At 39.8% G+C, this 16,992-nt stretch overlaps 1 protein-coding gene across 1 annotated transcript in view; it reads left to right on the top strand.

The window, feature by feature from the left end:
• The window catches only part of STK31 (serine/threonine kinase 31), a 39,720-nt gene that overhangs the window by 3,858 nt on the left and 18,870 nt on the right, over positions 1–16,992 (top strand). The window contains 7 exon segments of the mRNA XM_009638609.2: positions 121–195; positions 939–1,097; positions 2,809–3,164; positions 5,072–5,240; positions 6,590–6,705; positions 7,539–7,698; positions 12,764–12,886. Coding sequence (XP_009636904.2) covers positions 121–195; positions 939–1,097; positions 2,809–3,164; positions 5,072–5,240; positions 6,590–6,705; positions 7,539–7,698; positions 12,764–12,886 — 1,158 coding nt within the window.

Below are 16,992 nucleotides of genomic sequence, written 5' to 3'. Positions count from 1 at the left end.
CCTGCTGGGATAATTATAGGAGAGTCTGAAAAAAATATTTGTAATGCATTACAAACACTATTTTGAGGTATGCGTATATTTTCAGAATGCTATTCTTGATCTTTTTTTCCGAATTTCCAGATTTATGGCGGCTGTTTTTCTGAAGATAGATGTTGGTACAGATGTATGATACAGCAAGTGATCAACAACGAAAAGGCAGGAACCATTTGTTTAAAGCCTTTAATCGTATATCAGTCCTACATGCAGATGATAGGAATGAATGCAACTCCTATTTTTGAAACTTGCTGTGTGAATGTACTTAAAAACTGTGAATATACGTGGGGCACAACAAGTTCAAGTGACCTGTAATTTTGAAAAATGTTTGTGAAAATACTGGTCAAACATCACATACTTTGTAAAGTTCTGTTCATATCATTTGATAAAGAGATTCACGAGTGGTAGTTGATGTTGTTAAGCAATGTAATTTAATTTCAGAACTGTGTGGTGAAAATGGCAGCCTTTGTGTGACATGTTGGCACTGATGCAAATGACCTGAAAGAGTTGTTAGCATTAGGCAACTGATAGGAAGGCTAATAGTTCCCATTTAAAATGATAATTTCTAGTCAGGCTCGTTGGCATGGAAACATTAGCTTGCATATCTGTCCATTGAAAGACTTCTGCTTCTTAATTGTAGCCCTTAGAGAGAAAAAAAAAATGCTAGCAAAGATCTGTTTTGTTACTTAAAGTTTTGTCGCTAAGCTTTTAGACAGATGCCAACGTAAGAGATTTCTTGAACTCGGTTCCTTTCTCTGAAGGGTGTCTAGGCTTAGTACGGAAGATTCTGGTTGCTGCAACATGCACATGTGTTAAAATGCTTATATTCTAATAGTTGTCAGTGCATATTTCTGTAGGAGGTTTGTGTAACCTCTGCTGATTTACACTTTATATTATTGTTGCAGTGTCAGGTATTGTACATTGACTATGGAAATTCTGAGGTTCTGAATAGATCAGACATAGTTGAAATTCCACCAAACTTGCAATGTCCGAGTGTTGCCAAGAAGTACAGACTCTGGGGACTGCAGATACCAACTGATCAGAACCTAAACATGTTTGACCAGGTGAGTAACAGCTTTTGAAGTACTTGGATGATGGGATCTGTAACAGATGCTGCTGGGTATCAGCACAGTGTCACCAGGAGGAGTCTTCTAAGAGCTGGATGTTTAACTGTGAAGGCAGGGCGTGCTAGGACGGGCTGCCTGATCTGTTACCCTGAACATACCCTAGAAACTAAAACGGTTTTGTCAGAAATGGTTCAGGTTGTTCTAGGAGGTGATTTTGAGAGTATGCTTTTGCCATCTTCAGAGCCTCAGGTCTATTTCTGACTGACCTGAGTTCTTTCTGGCGCTGAGGAAACAAAGTACCTCTCTTTCTTTCCCTTCAGAGGGAAAAATACCTCCCTTGGTCACAGAACCTGCAATAAATTCAATTATGTCTGTGAGCTGCTTGAATGCCATATGCCTGGGTACCATACAAACTTTTGGTCAGGAGAGAGCAGGTGAATGTCAGTGGCAGTAAGAACCCTGTCATCCCTGGCAAGCAATGAATGTGAAAGGCTCAGGAGCTGATGACAACGGGGCTGGTAAAAGTTTTGTGCCCTCCTGAGTGGCGCTGGTGACTGTTGGTCGAGTTTTAGTAGTGGCAGTCTCCCTTTCCGGGACATAACTTACATCTTCATGGCACACTTTTTCAAGGCTTGTCACTGGCACTGCCTGTGCTTCGCCTGCCGGTGGCTTGAGAGCAGCAGTTGCTGGAGGAGGAGGCAGGAAGTGGCTGTCCTGCTTTCCTTGTATTCCTCTTACCGTTTTGAGGAGATCAGAGACCCCTCGTGTATGGTCTAGTTGCTGTGGTCCTACTGACATTGCTTAATGGGATTACTTGAGACAGGTAAAAATCTCTGGTCTCAGTTCCCTGGGGTTTTGTTTTGTTTGTGTGGTGGTGGTGTGCTTTTTTTTTTTTTTTTTCCCATCAGCTCTTGTGCTTCAGGTGAAGCTTTATTTTCTTGCTCTGTGTAGCTTTCCTGCCCTCACCCCGTCCATTCTTAATTTTCTGCAAAACCAGATTGTTTTCAGAAGTGGTGGAGCAAAAAGAAAAACCCTGTTAACAAAAGATAACTTTCTCCCAGACGTCTTGTGAAGGTCTTGAGTACATCCCCAGTCTTTCAAAGCTGTTTTTCTTTGATATTACTGATGAAACTGATAGCTGCCAATTCTGGCATTTCCCAGTTTCTAAACGAGTAGTTTCAGTAAGGTAGATTTCCAGAAGGTAGATATACATAACAATTCATCTATTGCTACATTCTGTTTCAACTTCTGGACCACTTATTGAAATGCTGTTAAACAGTGTAATAATTAAAATATTTTTTTCATTTCATTTTGTATAAAACTGTTAAATGGTTGGTCTAGTATCCTCTGAAAGACTTGGATAACCTGGTTGCCCACTTCTGTTGAGGGTTGATGGGACTTTGGACTTCTGTCACTTACAAATGATACTGAATTCTTCAAAGCTGAACACTGAAGGAGAGCTATTGGTGTTGAAGTCCAGTCTGGCATTGACAGTGATTAGATCAGATACAGTTGTACAGATACAGCATTGTTTTGGAATAAATGTGTTGGCGTGTTAAATGTGTTAATGTGTTAACATAAGCTTTACCTGTGCACCTCTTTGAGTTTTGGTCTTAAACTTGTCCTCTTTTCCTTAGAAGATGGCCGATTTCAGCTAAAAGTATTCAGAGTTTCCAGTAAACAACTTCATTGTATTTTTGTTTTACAGGGGAAGAAGCTCTTGAGCAGCCTAGTTTATGAAAAAGAAATAAAAATACGTCACAAAGCCAAGCACAAAGATGGTACCGTTATTGCCCAGGCAGAATATGAGAAAATAGATATTGGAGAAGAGGTGGCCAAGGCAGGGTTTGCTGAAAAATGCACATCTCCAGGAAACACTAAAGATGTGGAAGAGAGAAAAGTAGATGTCATGCAAAACCAACATCGGAAGATAAAAGTTTCAGTTCCACTGTGGGTAAACAGGTCTGATCACGCTCTGTACAGCATCCCAAGAGGGCGCTTTGACCAAGTAGCTGCCAGCACAAGGAATCAGAGTTTTACTGGAAACCGTATGTTTGCCCCAAAGTAAGGCTGTTGGATGTCATAGAAAACTTTGTATGAGTGATCTGGTTAGCTTAGTTGCTGAGAAGTGGGTGTATGAGAAGATGAAAGGGGAAGCAAGTATCTAAACCACAGAGTTCAATTTCTGTCTTTCCAGCATCAAGCAATACTGGTACTCAGTGGAAGGGAAGTATATGTGAGTCTCTGTGTGTGTGTGCACGCATGCTGTGGTGGTGGGGATTAGGACATTAATCTGTGGAAAACTGTTCATTAGTGTTGTCGCTGGTTGGATAGCTTGTTATTCCTCATTTGATTTCCAGAGGCAGACTGTTCTTAGGTATCTTAAGGCAAGATTTTGAAAAAGAAGGAAGGGGTAGCAGCTAGTGAGCAGAGGAGAAGATACCAGAAAGCTTAGTTGAAAGCGAAGGTTGCAGGACATCAGGCCTTTAGCAGATTTTGCAGTGATAGGCAATGCAATTATGTTTGTGTTGGCATCTGTGTAATTTCCCCAGGCTTGTCCTTGAGACCTTTTGTAGCTATTCCCTATTTATTTACCTCTGTTAAAAAACTCACTGGACACAAATGTGGAATGTAAAAATATGCTTACCTAGCAGGACAAAGATATTTTGGTGATCTATTTGTGTAGGAATATAACTATGTGTAGTTATAAGAAATAAAGCCAGCAGTCACAGTTTGAAGTAAGGTTTGGGGGATAACGGTGTCTCTATAACTTGTAATTACATTGACAAGAGGTGGTGGTAAGTTGGCAGTTACAGTTGTTCTCAGAAGTCTTTTTAAAGAGACTTGTCCTACAGTTGCTAGGATTACCATGGCAACAGGCTGCTGAGAAAAATGTTTGTGGGTGGGAAAGATGGTACTTGGCATTCAGAAAGTTGAGACAGTGCAAGAAGTAATGTTCTCCAAAAAAACTTGTTTAGAATTTGGTAATGTTCCATAATTTGAGCTTCTCAAACATTTTAATGAATCACCTGAGGGTGTGCCCTTCCACATACCGGCATGGTATCCAAATCTGTTTTACAATGAGATCATTTAGGCAAGTCTATGCTGTTAAGAAAGACTAATATAATATGAGGTGGAGGTGCTCTTCAAAAAAGTCTAAATTTATAGTCAAGTGCCTTATTCTGAATTATTTTGATACTCTGATCTGCCCTGTTTTCTGAGTTGCAGGTATGCTCTGAATCCGATTTAAAATAAGAAGTAGCTTTTTTTTTCTTTTTTTTTTTTTTTTTTTTGGTGGTGTCCTGGCTGGCCTGAGCAGCTGTCAGCCAGCAGATTCTGTATTGCATTTCTGTATGTTCTGGTGTCCTTGAACTTTTTTCACATCGCAGGCATTTTTGGGGTAGTATGTCTGAAAGAAATTGAGAAAGAAAGAAGCTAGGATGTAATCAAAGCTACGCAGGTGAGGATGAAGTTGATGTGTGGTCTAGTGGAGCTTTGGTACTGCACGGTATTGTCACAGTGCTCAGAGACAGATGGCTTCACATCACTCTTCTCCGTTAAAACTTTTAGGGCATAGATCCAGAACGCTAACCTTGAAGTGCTTTGGCTTGTTTAGTAGATAGAAGATTTGAATTACAATGGACCTTGACCTTTCTGGGTCTGCAGTGTGGCATTGTAAGATGTTTTTTGGATGGGAAAGACTTTTGAGTTAGTGACTGAAAACATATAAAGGGTTGTCTTCAAATCATGGTTTTTTTTCCTCTGTGTTGTGTAACAGTCTTTGAAAGACTGGTGTGGAGAGGGATACAAACTCGGAAGAAGTAAAGCATGATTGTGTAGGTGCTTCTGTAGTCTTTTTGATGTGGTGTTCTGTAGGCATTACTGAAATTACAATAGGATGAAAGAATGCACATTGTGGTGTGGTTTGGTTTTTTTTTTTTAATTAATTCCTCTTAATTAATTTTTAAAAGGGAAAAAACGCCAGTTTCTCCTCCAGCGCCAGACACCAGCTTGGCACAAACAAGACCAGATCAGAAGCTGTCTGAAGAGAAAGAAGGTCTCAAAAGGCAGAATATAAGTCTCTTGCAGAGGCAGAAGGAACTAGAACTGAAGGTTCAACAGCTGAAATGTGAACTTCAGGTATGTGGAAATATAAAGAGGATTGTCCTCTCCTCCTGTGAGTGTTTCTGACAATGCTTCTGTCTTAATGGTTTCATCATACTGCAGTTCAGCTGTGCACTATTGTTTGGAATACAGGAGGATTAAACTGGTTGAGTGAAGACTTGTCTTGCTCCTGTGCAGGGAGATGCTGTCAACATGTGTCAGCATGTGTTTTGCAGTCCAGGTTGGACCCTAGCTCCCCTTGGTGTATGTACTGGCTTGTCACTGCGCTTGATGCAACTGCTGGTTTGGATGTAGGTGTTCAGTTTGAACATAGATTTTTGCACTTTGTGATTAAAAACATCCTTTGTGTATAAGGATGTAATCCTTGCCTTTTTTTTTTTCCGCTCACTTAGAGGGGAAAAAGAGCTTTCTTTGTATTGGGCTGAAAATTCCTAAGCATTGCAGAATCATAGCAGCTGTGGAATTTTAGAACTGGATAAAAATGATTGTTTCCTTAATTGCCACGTAATAGAAAAGATGCTTATGTTTCTTTCCAGGGGAACTTCCTAGCACTATTTGAGAAGCACAGTTCTTAGTTACTGATAGGCTTAAAAATGCTTTGAATGGTTTTAAGTGTGATAAACAGCGGTAGTAAGAAGGGGTTGTGCGAAAGGATGTTATGTTTGCATAATGTTTTTCTGAATTAATGCAAACTCTTATCTCTACAGATACCAAAGGAAAATCTGCTGTTGTGTAAAACCCTTTGGCACCTCCAAACCTGAACTTGCACACAGTTGTTTCCTTTTTCTTTCTTGTGGAATAAAACTACTCGTAACCAGCTTTGCTGCTCATTTACCTCAACCTAGAACACCTGTATTTCTAACCTGCCATTGCACAGATTTTCCATCAACTGCAGATATGATGTTTGTGCACTTCTATGCAACCTAAATTAACGAGCAACAGAATACATGTCTGCTCCTAAGAAAAAATGCTTGGATGCAAGGAATTCTTAGACATGTTTCTTATCTATAGTCTGATGGGGGTTTTTTTTAAACTGTTTTCTAAAAATTTTAATTACATTTTTGTGTTTAATATAAGTAAACTGTTTTAAAAGAAAAGATTGTGGAAATGAACCATTAACCTTTAAGAATCTGTTAAAGAAAACAGAATTATTCTCACTGGTTTGTATGTCTTTCTGGGCATTTTATTAGTGTTTTGAAGAGGGCCAGCTCTGTGTGTGTGTGCCTGCATGTGTGCTTATCTCTAGTTTTCAAAAGTCTGAATTACGGTCTGCATGTTAGTAACCCTGGCTGGCTGTTGTGACTGTTGATCTATCTTTACCTCTTTTTCTTGAAAAACTGCTCCAAAAATGATAAATAATTCAGAGAGAGAAGGAAGCATCCAGGAAAACTGCCGAAAGTTTTGAGGAAACCCTGCGTACTTACATTGGAACAAAAATGAGAAGTTTGGCTGCTAAGGTGAAGGCATTGAAAGAAGTTAGGTATGTATTTTTTTCTTAAAATAGTACTATCTGTCATTGCCCTGTTTATCTCTTGATGTCATGTATGCTTTTTGGTTTCCCAAAAGTTTTGTTCTGTTAATTTTCTAAGAAAAATGTAGTGTATACAGAGGGGAGTATTTCCCGAAAGCAAGGCTGAAACCTGAGCTTTTTGGAAGCACACATTGGAATTTGCATTGCCTGTTTATCAGATGACTTTGGTTCACTTCTGCTCCTTTACCATAGCTGTTGCAAGAAGAGCTTTCAATTCCATCTTCAAGGAAGATGCTAAGTAGTAAATGCAGCTAGTTGTTAAAAGTAACTGGGTAGTCAGAGTTCCTTGGGTATCTGCATAGCGCAGATTACCCTTCTAGTTTTGAAAGAAGGGACAAAATGTGGCGGCAAGAAGACTTGAAATAAAATGGCCATTTGCTCCTTTAAGAAGGAATATATATATATATTGGTGTATGTGTTCGTGGAAGAGGACTAAAAAAAAAAAAATGCCAAGGGAGGAAAATAGGGCAAAAGGGAAATTAAAAGCAGGAGAGAATTTGCATGTACAGCCTCATCAGTATTGAGGTGTAATGAATGTACTCTTGGTCCTTCTTCCTTCCTCAAAAAAAGATTTAACAGCTGAATGAGACAAATTGCTGCTGCTACCTTTTGAAAGAAACCAACTTATTAACATGGCAGGTGCCATCTCAAAATTCGTATGTTCAAGGGGACTGAATAGCGAAGTTTTTGGTTTTTTTTTTTTTTTTTTTTTTTTTATAAACTGCTTAAGTTCTGGGGAAAAAAGAATCCTGGTAAAATGTTGTTTCCTCCTTACAACTTAGGCACACAAATAAGAACAGTCGTTTTGGGGAGCAGCTCTCAGAAGCCATAAAGCTAGTTACAGAAGGATGTCTCACTGCTCCATGTTCCTTGGAAAACTTGCAGAAGGTTTGGTCTGAGTATGTCTTGGCTCAAGAGAGGATTCAGTTATGCAGAAGTGTGGTAGGTTGGAAATATTTTTTTCTCAAGAGCTATAATTTAACAGCTATTGACGGAGTATTTTAGTCTTCTAAGTGTATCTGGGTAGCATGAACACATCTGTCCTTTGGAAATGTCTATCCTTTGCTAGATAACGTTGGAGCCTTTGCTACCTCTGCCACAACTGATGTATTTCTGGAATGTTATTTTTTGTGTTAAACCTAGACTCTTTGATGCCCTTGATTTTGTAAAGAGTATAAGGAAAGCAGAATGAGTATAAGGAAAGAGTATAAGGAAAGCTAAAAGGTTTCTGTTCTGTAATAGAAACTGCTTCAGTTGTGCAGCTGCAGTGTCTGTCTCGAAAACCTTTTGTTAAAGCAACGTGCCACTACTTAGTATATGCTTCTCTCATATGGAGAGGCGCAGGGAGGGCGGTATGCAAATGAGGAGATGGACTTGAATGGAGGAAAGCTGCCATCTAGTGCAACTTCTCTGCAACGACAGATTTGGAAAAGCCTGCCTGCCTATGTGGGCATGGCTGTGTTGATAAGGATGGTCATGTACTGCATCTCTCATGTGCAACGATGCTGCTTTTGGAAATGGGAAGGTTCTCCAGTCTGTGGCAGGCATTGTGGTAAGGAAGGGGAGGGGGGATGGTAGCTGTGCATCTGGGGGAACTGCAGCAAATGTGTTGTGACTATTTTCAAGTATAACCTAAAATGTTTTGAATGTGTTTACTTAAGAAGTACTGCTGTATTACACGGAATTTTAACAGCTCATGAAATGGGCTAGAATATAATGAGCCATGAGAACCCAAATAAGTTCTGCTGTTGATTGTGCAGGGAAAAGTATTAAAACAGCTATGGCATGGCATGGCATATATTTGATTGCTGTAGGTGAAAAGAAACAGTTTTTAGTAAACAAAATCAAATTTTTAAACTTGACAACATGAAGATAAGCATTAATAAGCAGATGACATTTTAATCTCCTGTATAGGGGAGCAATGTGTAGAAAAATAGCTAGACTGAGAGGTGCCCAGGAACCAGGGCTGCTTAGGGATTTACTTGCACAAGCTTTCCTTGGGTGAATTCCTGATCCCACGTGAAATAGTAGCAGTTGCCATTTTCTGGAGATTACATGGGATGGTTGCACTCAAGCGGGTTCGTAAGCCTTGTTGAACAACAGCAGACAAGTAAAGTAAAGCCATCTTAGAACTTGTTTTCACCTCCCTCGTCCAGTTTTACTGTGACTCAGTTGGGCTGGGGATAGAGGGAAAGAAAACTTTTAACATGGACAAGAGTTAAGATAGATGCAGATACAGTGGTGTGATAGGGGAGTCTCAGAGTGTTCATTCAGTAGAGGAGACGGTTACTTTGGTGTCATTCAGGTGGCAGTGATGGGGGTGTTTCTTTTTTTGGTTTTTGGGGTTTTTTTGACTTGCCAACCCCAGGAAGCAGCATTCTTCTGTAAGAGACACCGTGAAAAGAGGTTTCATTCTTGAAGAGTGCTTGAGTTTTTTCTGATGGACTAATTTGTTGGACTGTGTTAGCAGTCTTGGACATTGTCACCTGTTTCAGTTGTGAATGGCTAACAATGAAGTCATGTCTGCATGATGCGTTGTTATGTGTTATACTGCCAAAATATATGAAATACTGCTCAAATGAGCTTACAGCACCATGCTGCTTCTGGTAGCTCCACATGTGTTTGTGTAGCCCTCTGTTTTCTGTTGACAAGGTGTAGCCTCATGCATGGCTTGAAAACTAGTTTCGTTCAGAAATCGGCAACAGCCCCCCTAGCCCCCCCAGTCCATTCTGACATTGTTCCTGGTTGCCTAAACTAAGGTGTAAATGAATGGTGGCATGAAATCTTGCAACTCTTCAAGAGTATGCTGTTGTAAAAAAAAAAAAAAAAAAAAAAAATCCTGCTATTTGAAGAGGTGAAGTTGTCATGGTAGTGTTGCCAATATTTTAAATGGGGAAAAATAAAGAAGACATGAGCTCTGCTAGATGTCAGGTATCCCCCAGAGTGCCCGAATGCTGCAAAGGGTATGCAAGTGGGAAGTGTAGAGCTCCCCGATTAATTAATTTAATTTTCAAGGTGAATTGGTAGCAGCTGGAAGCAGGACATCTCGAGGCTCCTGTGGAATTTCTCTTAAGTATTTTGAAGACTTCGGTAGGTGAAGGGTACAGACAAGGTTTTGGTTGCATCAAGCTAGAACTATGGTACCACAGAGATTGTCCTGTTTTAATGTGCAGTGTAGTGACTTAACTTTTTTTTTTTCCCCTGAGAATCATTTTGATTTTTAAAGATCTATTTTTATGTGCTGTAACATGCCACAGAATCTTGGCTACTGTATTTTCAAATACAAGAAACGTCGAGGATGCACACAGTAAAAGGGTGTGCTTATTATTCTGCCTGTCATCCCTACTGAAGTTATACTGACTGTAGATAGTCTTAACAATTGTTTTTGATAGTGCAACTGAGTATGTTGATGTCACTACTTTGTTTCTTGCTCAGTTAAAATGAGGTACATGTAAATCCAGCGTACAGAAAGCCCAGTGAACCCAAACAGATGGATGAAAGAGCTGGCTATTAAACTGTAGCAGACTGTTTAACTCTGTTTGCTTAATCTGTCAACCTAGCTGTCAAAATTAGTTTTTCCTAAGTTAAATCTTGCTATTCAGTTGCCGAAGCAATGTGCTCTTCCTTTAACCTCCCTGGAGTGCTGATGCCCTCTCTCACTGTCACAAGCCTCATTTGTTTGTAAGCTCTTGGGAATTAACATCTTGTCTTGCTTTGGGGGAAACCTAATGCAGCTTCAATGAATATCACAGGCGTGAGTACACTCAGTAAAGTTTGACTGTAGAGTAAATGGCATTATTTCAGTTTTCACTGTCTATGCTTTCTTAGTTGGTTTGTGCTGGTTTAACTGGGTCACTCCTGGATACTGTCTGAAAAATGAAAATGGGTGACTGAAGCATTTGTTCTTAACAAGGTATTTATGTAATGTATGTCTTGGAAACATAAGATAATCAGTGAACTGAGGTAGTATTGGGGCATGGTATGTATGAAAATAACAAAGATGGTTCTTCTGGAGTGGAAATGATTTTTTTGTTGAGAGGTATAAGATGGACCAGACACAAAATAAACTAGATTTTGTAGTTTTAGAAACCTGTAGCCTGTTTCAAAGGAGTTTAATTCTACTGTTTGCTGTTGCGATGAGCTTATATCTTTGTAAAGCAGACTATTAAAATACTGCCTGTGTACTCTCTGAAGTTACTGTTATTTAACAGACATTAGCTGCCAGTTAAATGGCAGACATTGGAAGGACATTGTTAAACTTGCTCTAGTGCTTGAACTGGTATTAGTTGGAGTTTGGTTGCCTGGTTGAATCTTCTACTACATTAAGTCTCTTGCTCTAGTTTTTGAAGTAATATTCTGCAGAAATCTTGTCTTAAAAAGGAATAAGGACCCCTTGTCATAAAGAACACTTTTCATACAGTACATTTACAGTGTTCTTTTACAAACTAGCTCCTGTCTTATTCAGGAAAACCAGCAGGAAGTCTGTAAAAATTGTGTGTGCTTTTGGTCACCAGAGATGCCCAAAAAGTGCAGAAGTGCCTATCAAATCTTTTTGTTGTTTCATGTTTTTAAGTGCTGAAGCAGTATATTGTGTTCACCTTCTATAGTTGAACTTAATCCACTGATTTTTATTATCCATCCTACTGATGTCTGGCTGAATTACAACATCTGTTCAATTGCTTATCTAAGTTTTAAAGCAGTGTATGCTGCAACTTGGGGGTTTATTTTTAGCTGGAATTCACCCATCTTTCAGTTTCCAGCCATTGGATCTCATTCTGCTCTTGTCTGTTACAGGCAAGAGGTTTCTAGTTGATCTTCTGTGGATACTTACAAACTCCCGATTAAGTCAACTTCTGACTTTTCATTGGATAAACTAAATGTAAAAACTCTGAGAACCTGTGTCCATATACATATTTATATTACAGATATATCGTACATTGCTTGTCAGTAGGAAGTGTTCTTTTACTGTTCTTTGGCTCCATGTGAAACTGGCATTAGTGCCGTGGTTAACTCTTCCATTATATTCTGTTTCTTTACTAATTGCCTTCCACACTAGACCTTGCAAGATTTTTTTTTTTTTTTTTTTTTCAGGGTACAGAAGGGAATGTGTGTTAAGACAGTGTGTTATAGCTACTTGAGTCATTTTACTTTTTTATTTTTGGAGATGGATGTAGAAGGGAATAGCAAATCTTTACAGCAGGTCTGTAAAGCTGTAGTTTGGTCTTCTATGTTCATAGGTATTTTCATATTTCTGTGGGCATGTTGGGTTAAATCACTGTGAATAGAACACTGCAAACATACTTCTGAGTAACTTGCTTCATCCATTTCAAAAGGTTCAGTTCAGGCGAGTCTGGTAGGTACTTTGTCTCATGTGAATGTGAGGTTCCCCTTTCATTAGCAGAACTAATCCTGCCAGTCATTCAAGGGAAACTTTGTTTTGTTTCTAGAAAATTATCTTCAGTTTAATGATCTTACTGCAGATAATCAGTAGGGAGTTTACAGGTCACCTGTCTTTCCTTGCTAGAAGGCAAGGACAAAATTGGGAAAAGGAGTTTTTTGATTCTAGAGGATTCTTCTCCAGCAAGAAATCTGTTGCAGTCTGACTTTGTGGATGTAGTTTGACATGTATGGAAGTGTGGATAATCCAAACTCTGATTTCTGTAATACAGTAAAAACCTGCAGGACAACTAGGACTTTTTAAGTTTACAGTGGCAGTTAGAACTCCCTCCCAGTTAGGACTGTTATGAACAGTCATGCAGAAACTGTTTCTTTAGTTGTCTGATAATGTAGTCGTATTTTTGCACTGTAAAGGATACTGTACTTGTGCAATGTGGTCATGCCATAGGAGTAGAGGTTAAAACCAAAATTTGCTTTTTCATTCATTCCTAGTCAGGCATGTGCTGTACTATCCATACTTTGCAGGGATTAATGCTTTTTTGTATGGCTCTCCACATTGTGTATGTGGCATTTGGATGCGAATTGCTGACTTGCTTTTCTTTCTGCCTAGGATGAAAGAGATGAATTGATCACCAAGAGAGATGAGGTGCAGCAGAACTTGTATTCAGCAGTGGAAGAATTAATTTTGGAAGTGGATCAACTGCCCCTCTCTGAGCGCTCAAGAACGTTACAGGTAAGGAGGCTGCATTTGTCAGTATTGATTCTGAAACACTGAGAACCTGTGGAGGGCGTTTCTTAAATGTCAGACATTTTATAGTTGGAGGCCCTAACAGCAGCAGATGAAGCGTTAGGTAACACTTCCGAGTTAAGTTGTCCCTGTGTTACTTGTGATCCTGGTCTCCTAGATGTTTTGTTCTAGAGGCAAAGTATTATCTATATCCTGGATTTGAGCAACAGCTTTTCTCTTATGGTACTGTGTTTGGTGACTAACAAGACTTCACAAAGCACAGAATATTTAGTAGACAGCAGATGTTAATGAGAGAACCTATAATTAAAAAGTCAGTGCAGTTATCCTGCAAATTGTGGCAGTGGGTTTTGTGGTTGGATTATACACTTTCCTAGCCCTTTCTGTTAAAATGGCTGTGTAGTTTGGAAGAGTGTAGCAATGTGTAAAATGTTTAAAGCTTTTTTTTTTTTTTTTCCCTTTTTCAAGATGAGTGTTAAACACTACAGAAGCATGTGTTTAAAGCAAGAGTCTCTCTCACTCCCAGCTAAACCAACAACAGAAAGTGTGCAAGTAGACAGGGAAATAGGCTCTGTAGAGGCAGGAGGAACTTTAGAAGAGGACTTTAACAATATAAGTATTACCAAGCTAGTGTTTCTGGCCTTTGCTATTAGAAATAATTTGTTTTCTTCATTTTTCATAAGTACTACTTGCTTTTGACGGTGCAAGTGTGTGTAGAGGAGCAAAAGGTTGGCAGTAGTTTGACAGCTTGCCTGTACAAATTCCAGAGATTTATTCATCCACACATGTATGAGATTGGGTTCTTATGAAAAATCACCAAGATTACAGGCTGCACATAAGTTTGTATAAGTTGGAGCAGCATTAATATATTGAAGCATTCAAATTTTCATGGAATTACTCTGTTTCTAATGGAAGTACTTTTCAATGCCATTCAAAAACTGTTTTGATACACTTATTTTTTAGTTCTAGTCTGATATGCAGATTGGTGTCTAATTAGAAAAGATATTGGATGGGTAGCATTTAATGGCTTTTTATCACTGGAGGCCTTGTGTGGATCCTGTTCCTTCAGACAGAGGGAAGTTGTGGTATGTTGTTGTGTGGGGTTTTTCTCTTTTGTGGTTGGGTTTTTTTTGGTGTGTGTTTAAAGGTTATGCTGTGCTAATCCACTAGGTGGTAGACATCAAGCATCTTCTAGATAATTGTACTGCAGTGAAATTTTAATTTTTTTTTTTAAATATTTGAAGGGGTACTGAAATGCTGCTAGGCGTGTTAAGTAAATTTTGGGCTTTAGCTTAACTGTGGTGATGGTCCTTGCTTGTGCTGGGAGCTAGAATCATAGAAAGGTTTTGGTTGGAAGGGACATTAAAGATCATCTAGTTCTAACCCCCCTGGCATGGGCAGGGACATCTTCCACTAGATTAGGTTGCTCAAAGCCCCATCCAACCTGGCCTTGAACCAGGGATGGGACATCCACAACTTGTCTGGGCAGCCTGTTCCAGTGCCTCATCACCCTTATAGTGAACAATTTCTTCCTTATATCTAGTCTAAATCTACCCTCCTTTAGTTTAAAGCCATTACCCCATGTCCTATTACTACATGCCCTTGTGAAAAGTCCCACTCCAGCTTTCTTGTAGGCCCCCTTCAGGTACTGAAAGGCCTTCCTGAGCCTTCTCTTCTCCAGGCTGAATAGCCCCAACTCTCTCAGCCTGTCCTCATAGGAGACGTGCTCCAGCCCTCTGATAATTTTTGTGGCCCTCCTCTGGACCTGCTCCAACAGGTCCATCTCTTTACTGTGCTGAGGACTCCAGGGCTGAAGGGAGTGCTCCAGGTGGGGTCTTGGCAGAGTGGAGTAGAGGGGCAGAATCACCTTCCTCGACCTGCTGGCCATGCTGCTGCTTTTGATGCAGTCCAGGATACGTTTGGCTTTCTGGGCTGTGAGTGCACCTTGCTGGGTCATGCTGAGCTTCTCATCAGCCAACACTCCCAAGTCCTTCTCCTTAGGACTGCTGTCAATCCATTCTTCACCCAGCCTGCATTTGTGCTTGGGATTGCCCCAAAGAAGGCCAAAAAGTCTTCCCAAGTATGGAAACAGAAACAAGTTTTTACCAAATATTGGTGAGAACCTTGGTTGCAATTTTACAGACCTGAAGAGGTTATGCTGTGTTGTCCTAGAGAAACTAGTGTTTTTTCCAATGTCTCTCAGAAGAACAGAAACATGGAAGCTAATGCCCCTCTCACTGAGGCTGCGTATTGCTTGTTCTGTGCTCCCTTTGAGTTGCCACGCTTAGAGATAGTGACTGGGACAAGTGCACGTAGGCCACTGAGCTATCTTCATGTGGTAACTTGTTACCCTTCTGGAGCCTGTTTCTATATCTGTATGCTAGTGAAGTTGCTAATGTTTTAGGGAAGGTTGTTTATAGTATGAAAAATAAATGGGTAGAAGTAGGATGTAACTTACTGGATTCTTTCCTTGAGGACAGTCTGATGGAACATGTGCAGATACTCTTCTGGTGTAAGTAGTGCTGCTGTTTTTCTAAACAGGATGTGATACTGGTTATGAAACTGTTACTGAGCACTTATCTCAGTTCTACTGCCCACATTTTGCTGCTGTTAAATGGGCTGATTTTTTTTTTCCTCTCTTCTTCAGACTGTTCCATTTGAACCTGGCTTCTCCCTTGCTGTGCCATTTTATACCCATGTGTATCCTGGTGTATTAAAATCCAGCTATTCAAAAAAGAATGTGAGAAAAATCGGTTGTGCACTTTAGTGATTAAAATAGCTTCCATAAATTTAGCACCAACCTACTTTTTATATTTGCTTATAGACAAGCATATTTATACAAAGCTCATATCACCTGGCTCAGCTGGAAATTGCTGTTTTAAACACTGTTGTACTAAATGAATGCTGTACATTATAGTAACTATTGTTATGAAATTGGTCTTAGAATTCTATAAAATACTGTTTGGTGGTATGTTTTTTTGCTTGGGGTTTATTTGGGTTGTGTGTTTGGTGGTGGTGGGTTGGTTTTTTTGTTTGTTTTGGTTTGGGGTTTTTTTTGGTCACTGTATTTAGTTACTTGTTACGTGAGGAAATTCTTACACTTTTGGCCCCGATTTGAACTTTTGCTGTACTGCATCTGTAGAGCTGTGGCCTGGTCATGGCATCATGATGTGTAGTTCTACAAAATTGGTCAAGCTCACTTCCTCACCTCACTCCAGTACCTGGAGTCCTCACCAAGGGGAGTTCATTGCTGCCACATTCTGGCCTGTGGTGGTAGTGTCAGTCAGTCTGTTTTGACTTTAAGTTACATTTGATTGCTCATATGACCTCTGTGTTTCAGGTGTCTGAAAGGCTCCTGACAAGTGACTTCAAGTTCTGTCATACTGCTTTTTCCATAGTATTGGCTGTTGAATCTGAAGGGATACAAAAATGAAAACCTCTCTCAAGGGGAAGAGAGAGATGGGTGTTTTGGTATTTTTCTTCATCTCTAGGACCTAGGTGTTGTTGTTTGGGAAGGTCTGTGATATTGAACGCGAATATTCTGGGATCTGAGAAAAGAAAAAAAAAAGTGAAACTCTGTATAAGCAAATTGTCAGCAGCCTTTCTTCAGGGTTTCTTTAGTCATCTTGTCGGCAATGATGTGGATAAGTAAAATGATGGATTTTCAAAACTTAAGGATGCTGTTTATTACAAAAGCACAGGTTCATTCAGTCAAATCCCACTGTTTAGGGAGAATTTTCTCTTTTGAACTACAGCAAATTGCCTACAAACACCAATGCAGTTCTCAAGTGTTTTTCAGCACAGGACTTTCCACCCAGGTGCAAGGAATGGTGCTTTCTGTCAGGATGTTGTCTCTACTGGTAACTGTGGAGTTCTTCCCTGACCCCGCTTGTTCTTCAGGTCATTTCACAGATTGTCCTTTGTTTAAAAGTGATTTCTCTTTGTCCTGTGCTTCAGCCTTGATGCCTTTCCCTTTGTTTTCCAATCCAAGTCAAAAGGAGGTCGACCCTGTGCTTCATGTAGCTACAGAATACTTGGCTTTTAGATGGAAATAGAAGTTCCCAGGTTGTAAAACTCATTTCAGAGGGCCTTCA

Source organism: Egretta garzetta, unplaced genomic scaffold, assembly GCF_000687185.1.
Source record: "Egretta garzetta isolate BGI_Z169 unplaced genomic scaffold, ASM68718v1 scaffold94, whole genome shotgun sequence".
In the NCBI taxonomy this organism is placed as follows: domain Eukaryota; kingdom Metazoa; phylum Chordata; class Aves; order Pelecaniformes; family Ardeidae; genus Egretta; species Egretta garzetta.
Note: the sequence above shows the minus strand (reverse complement) of the source record. Positions and strands in the feature narration are given on the sequence as shown.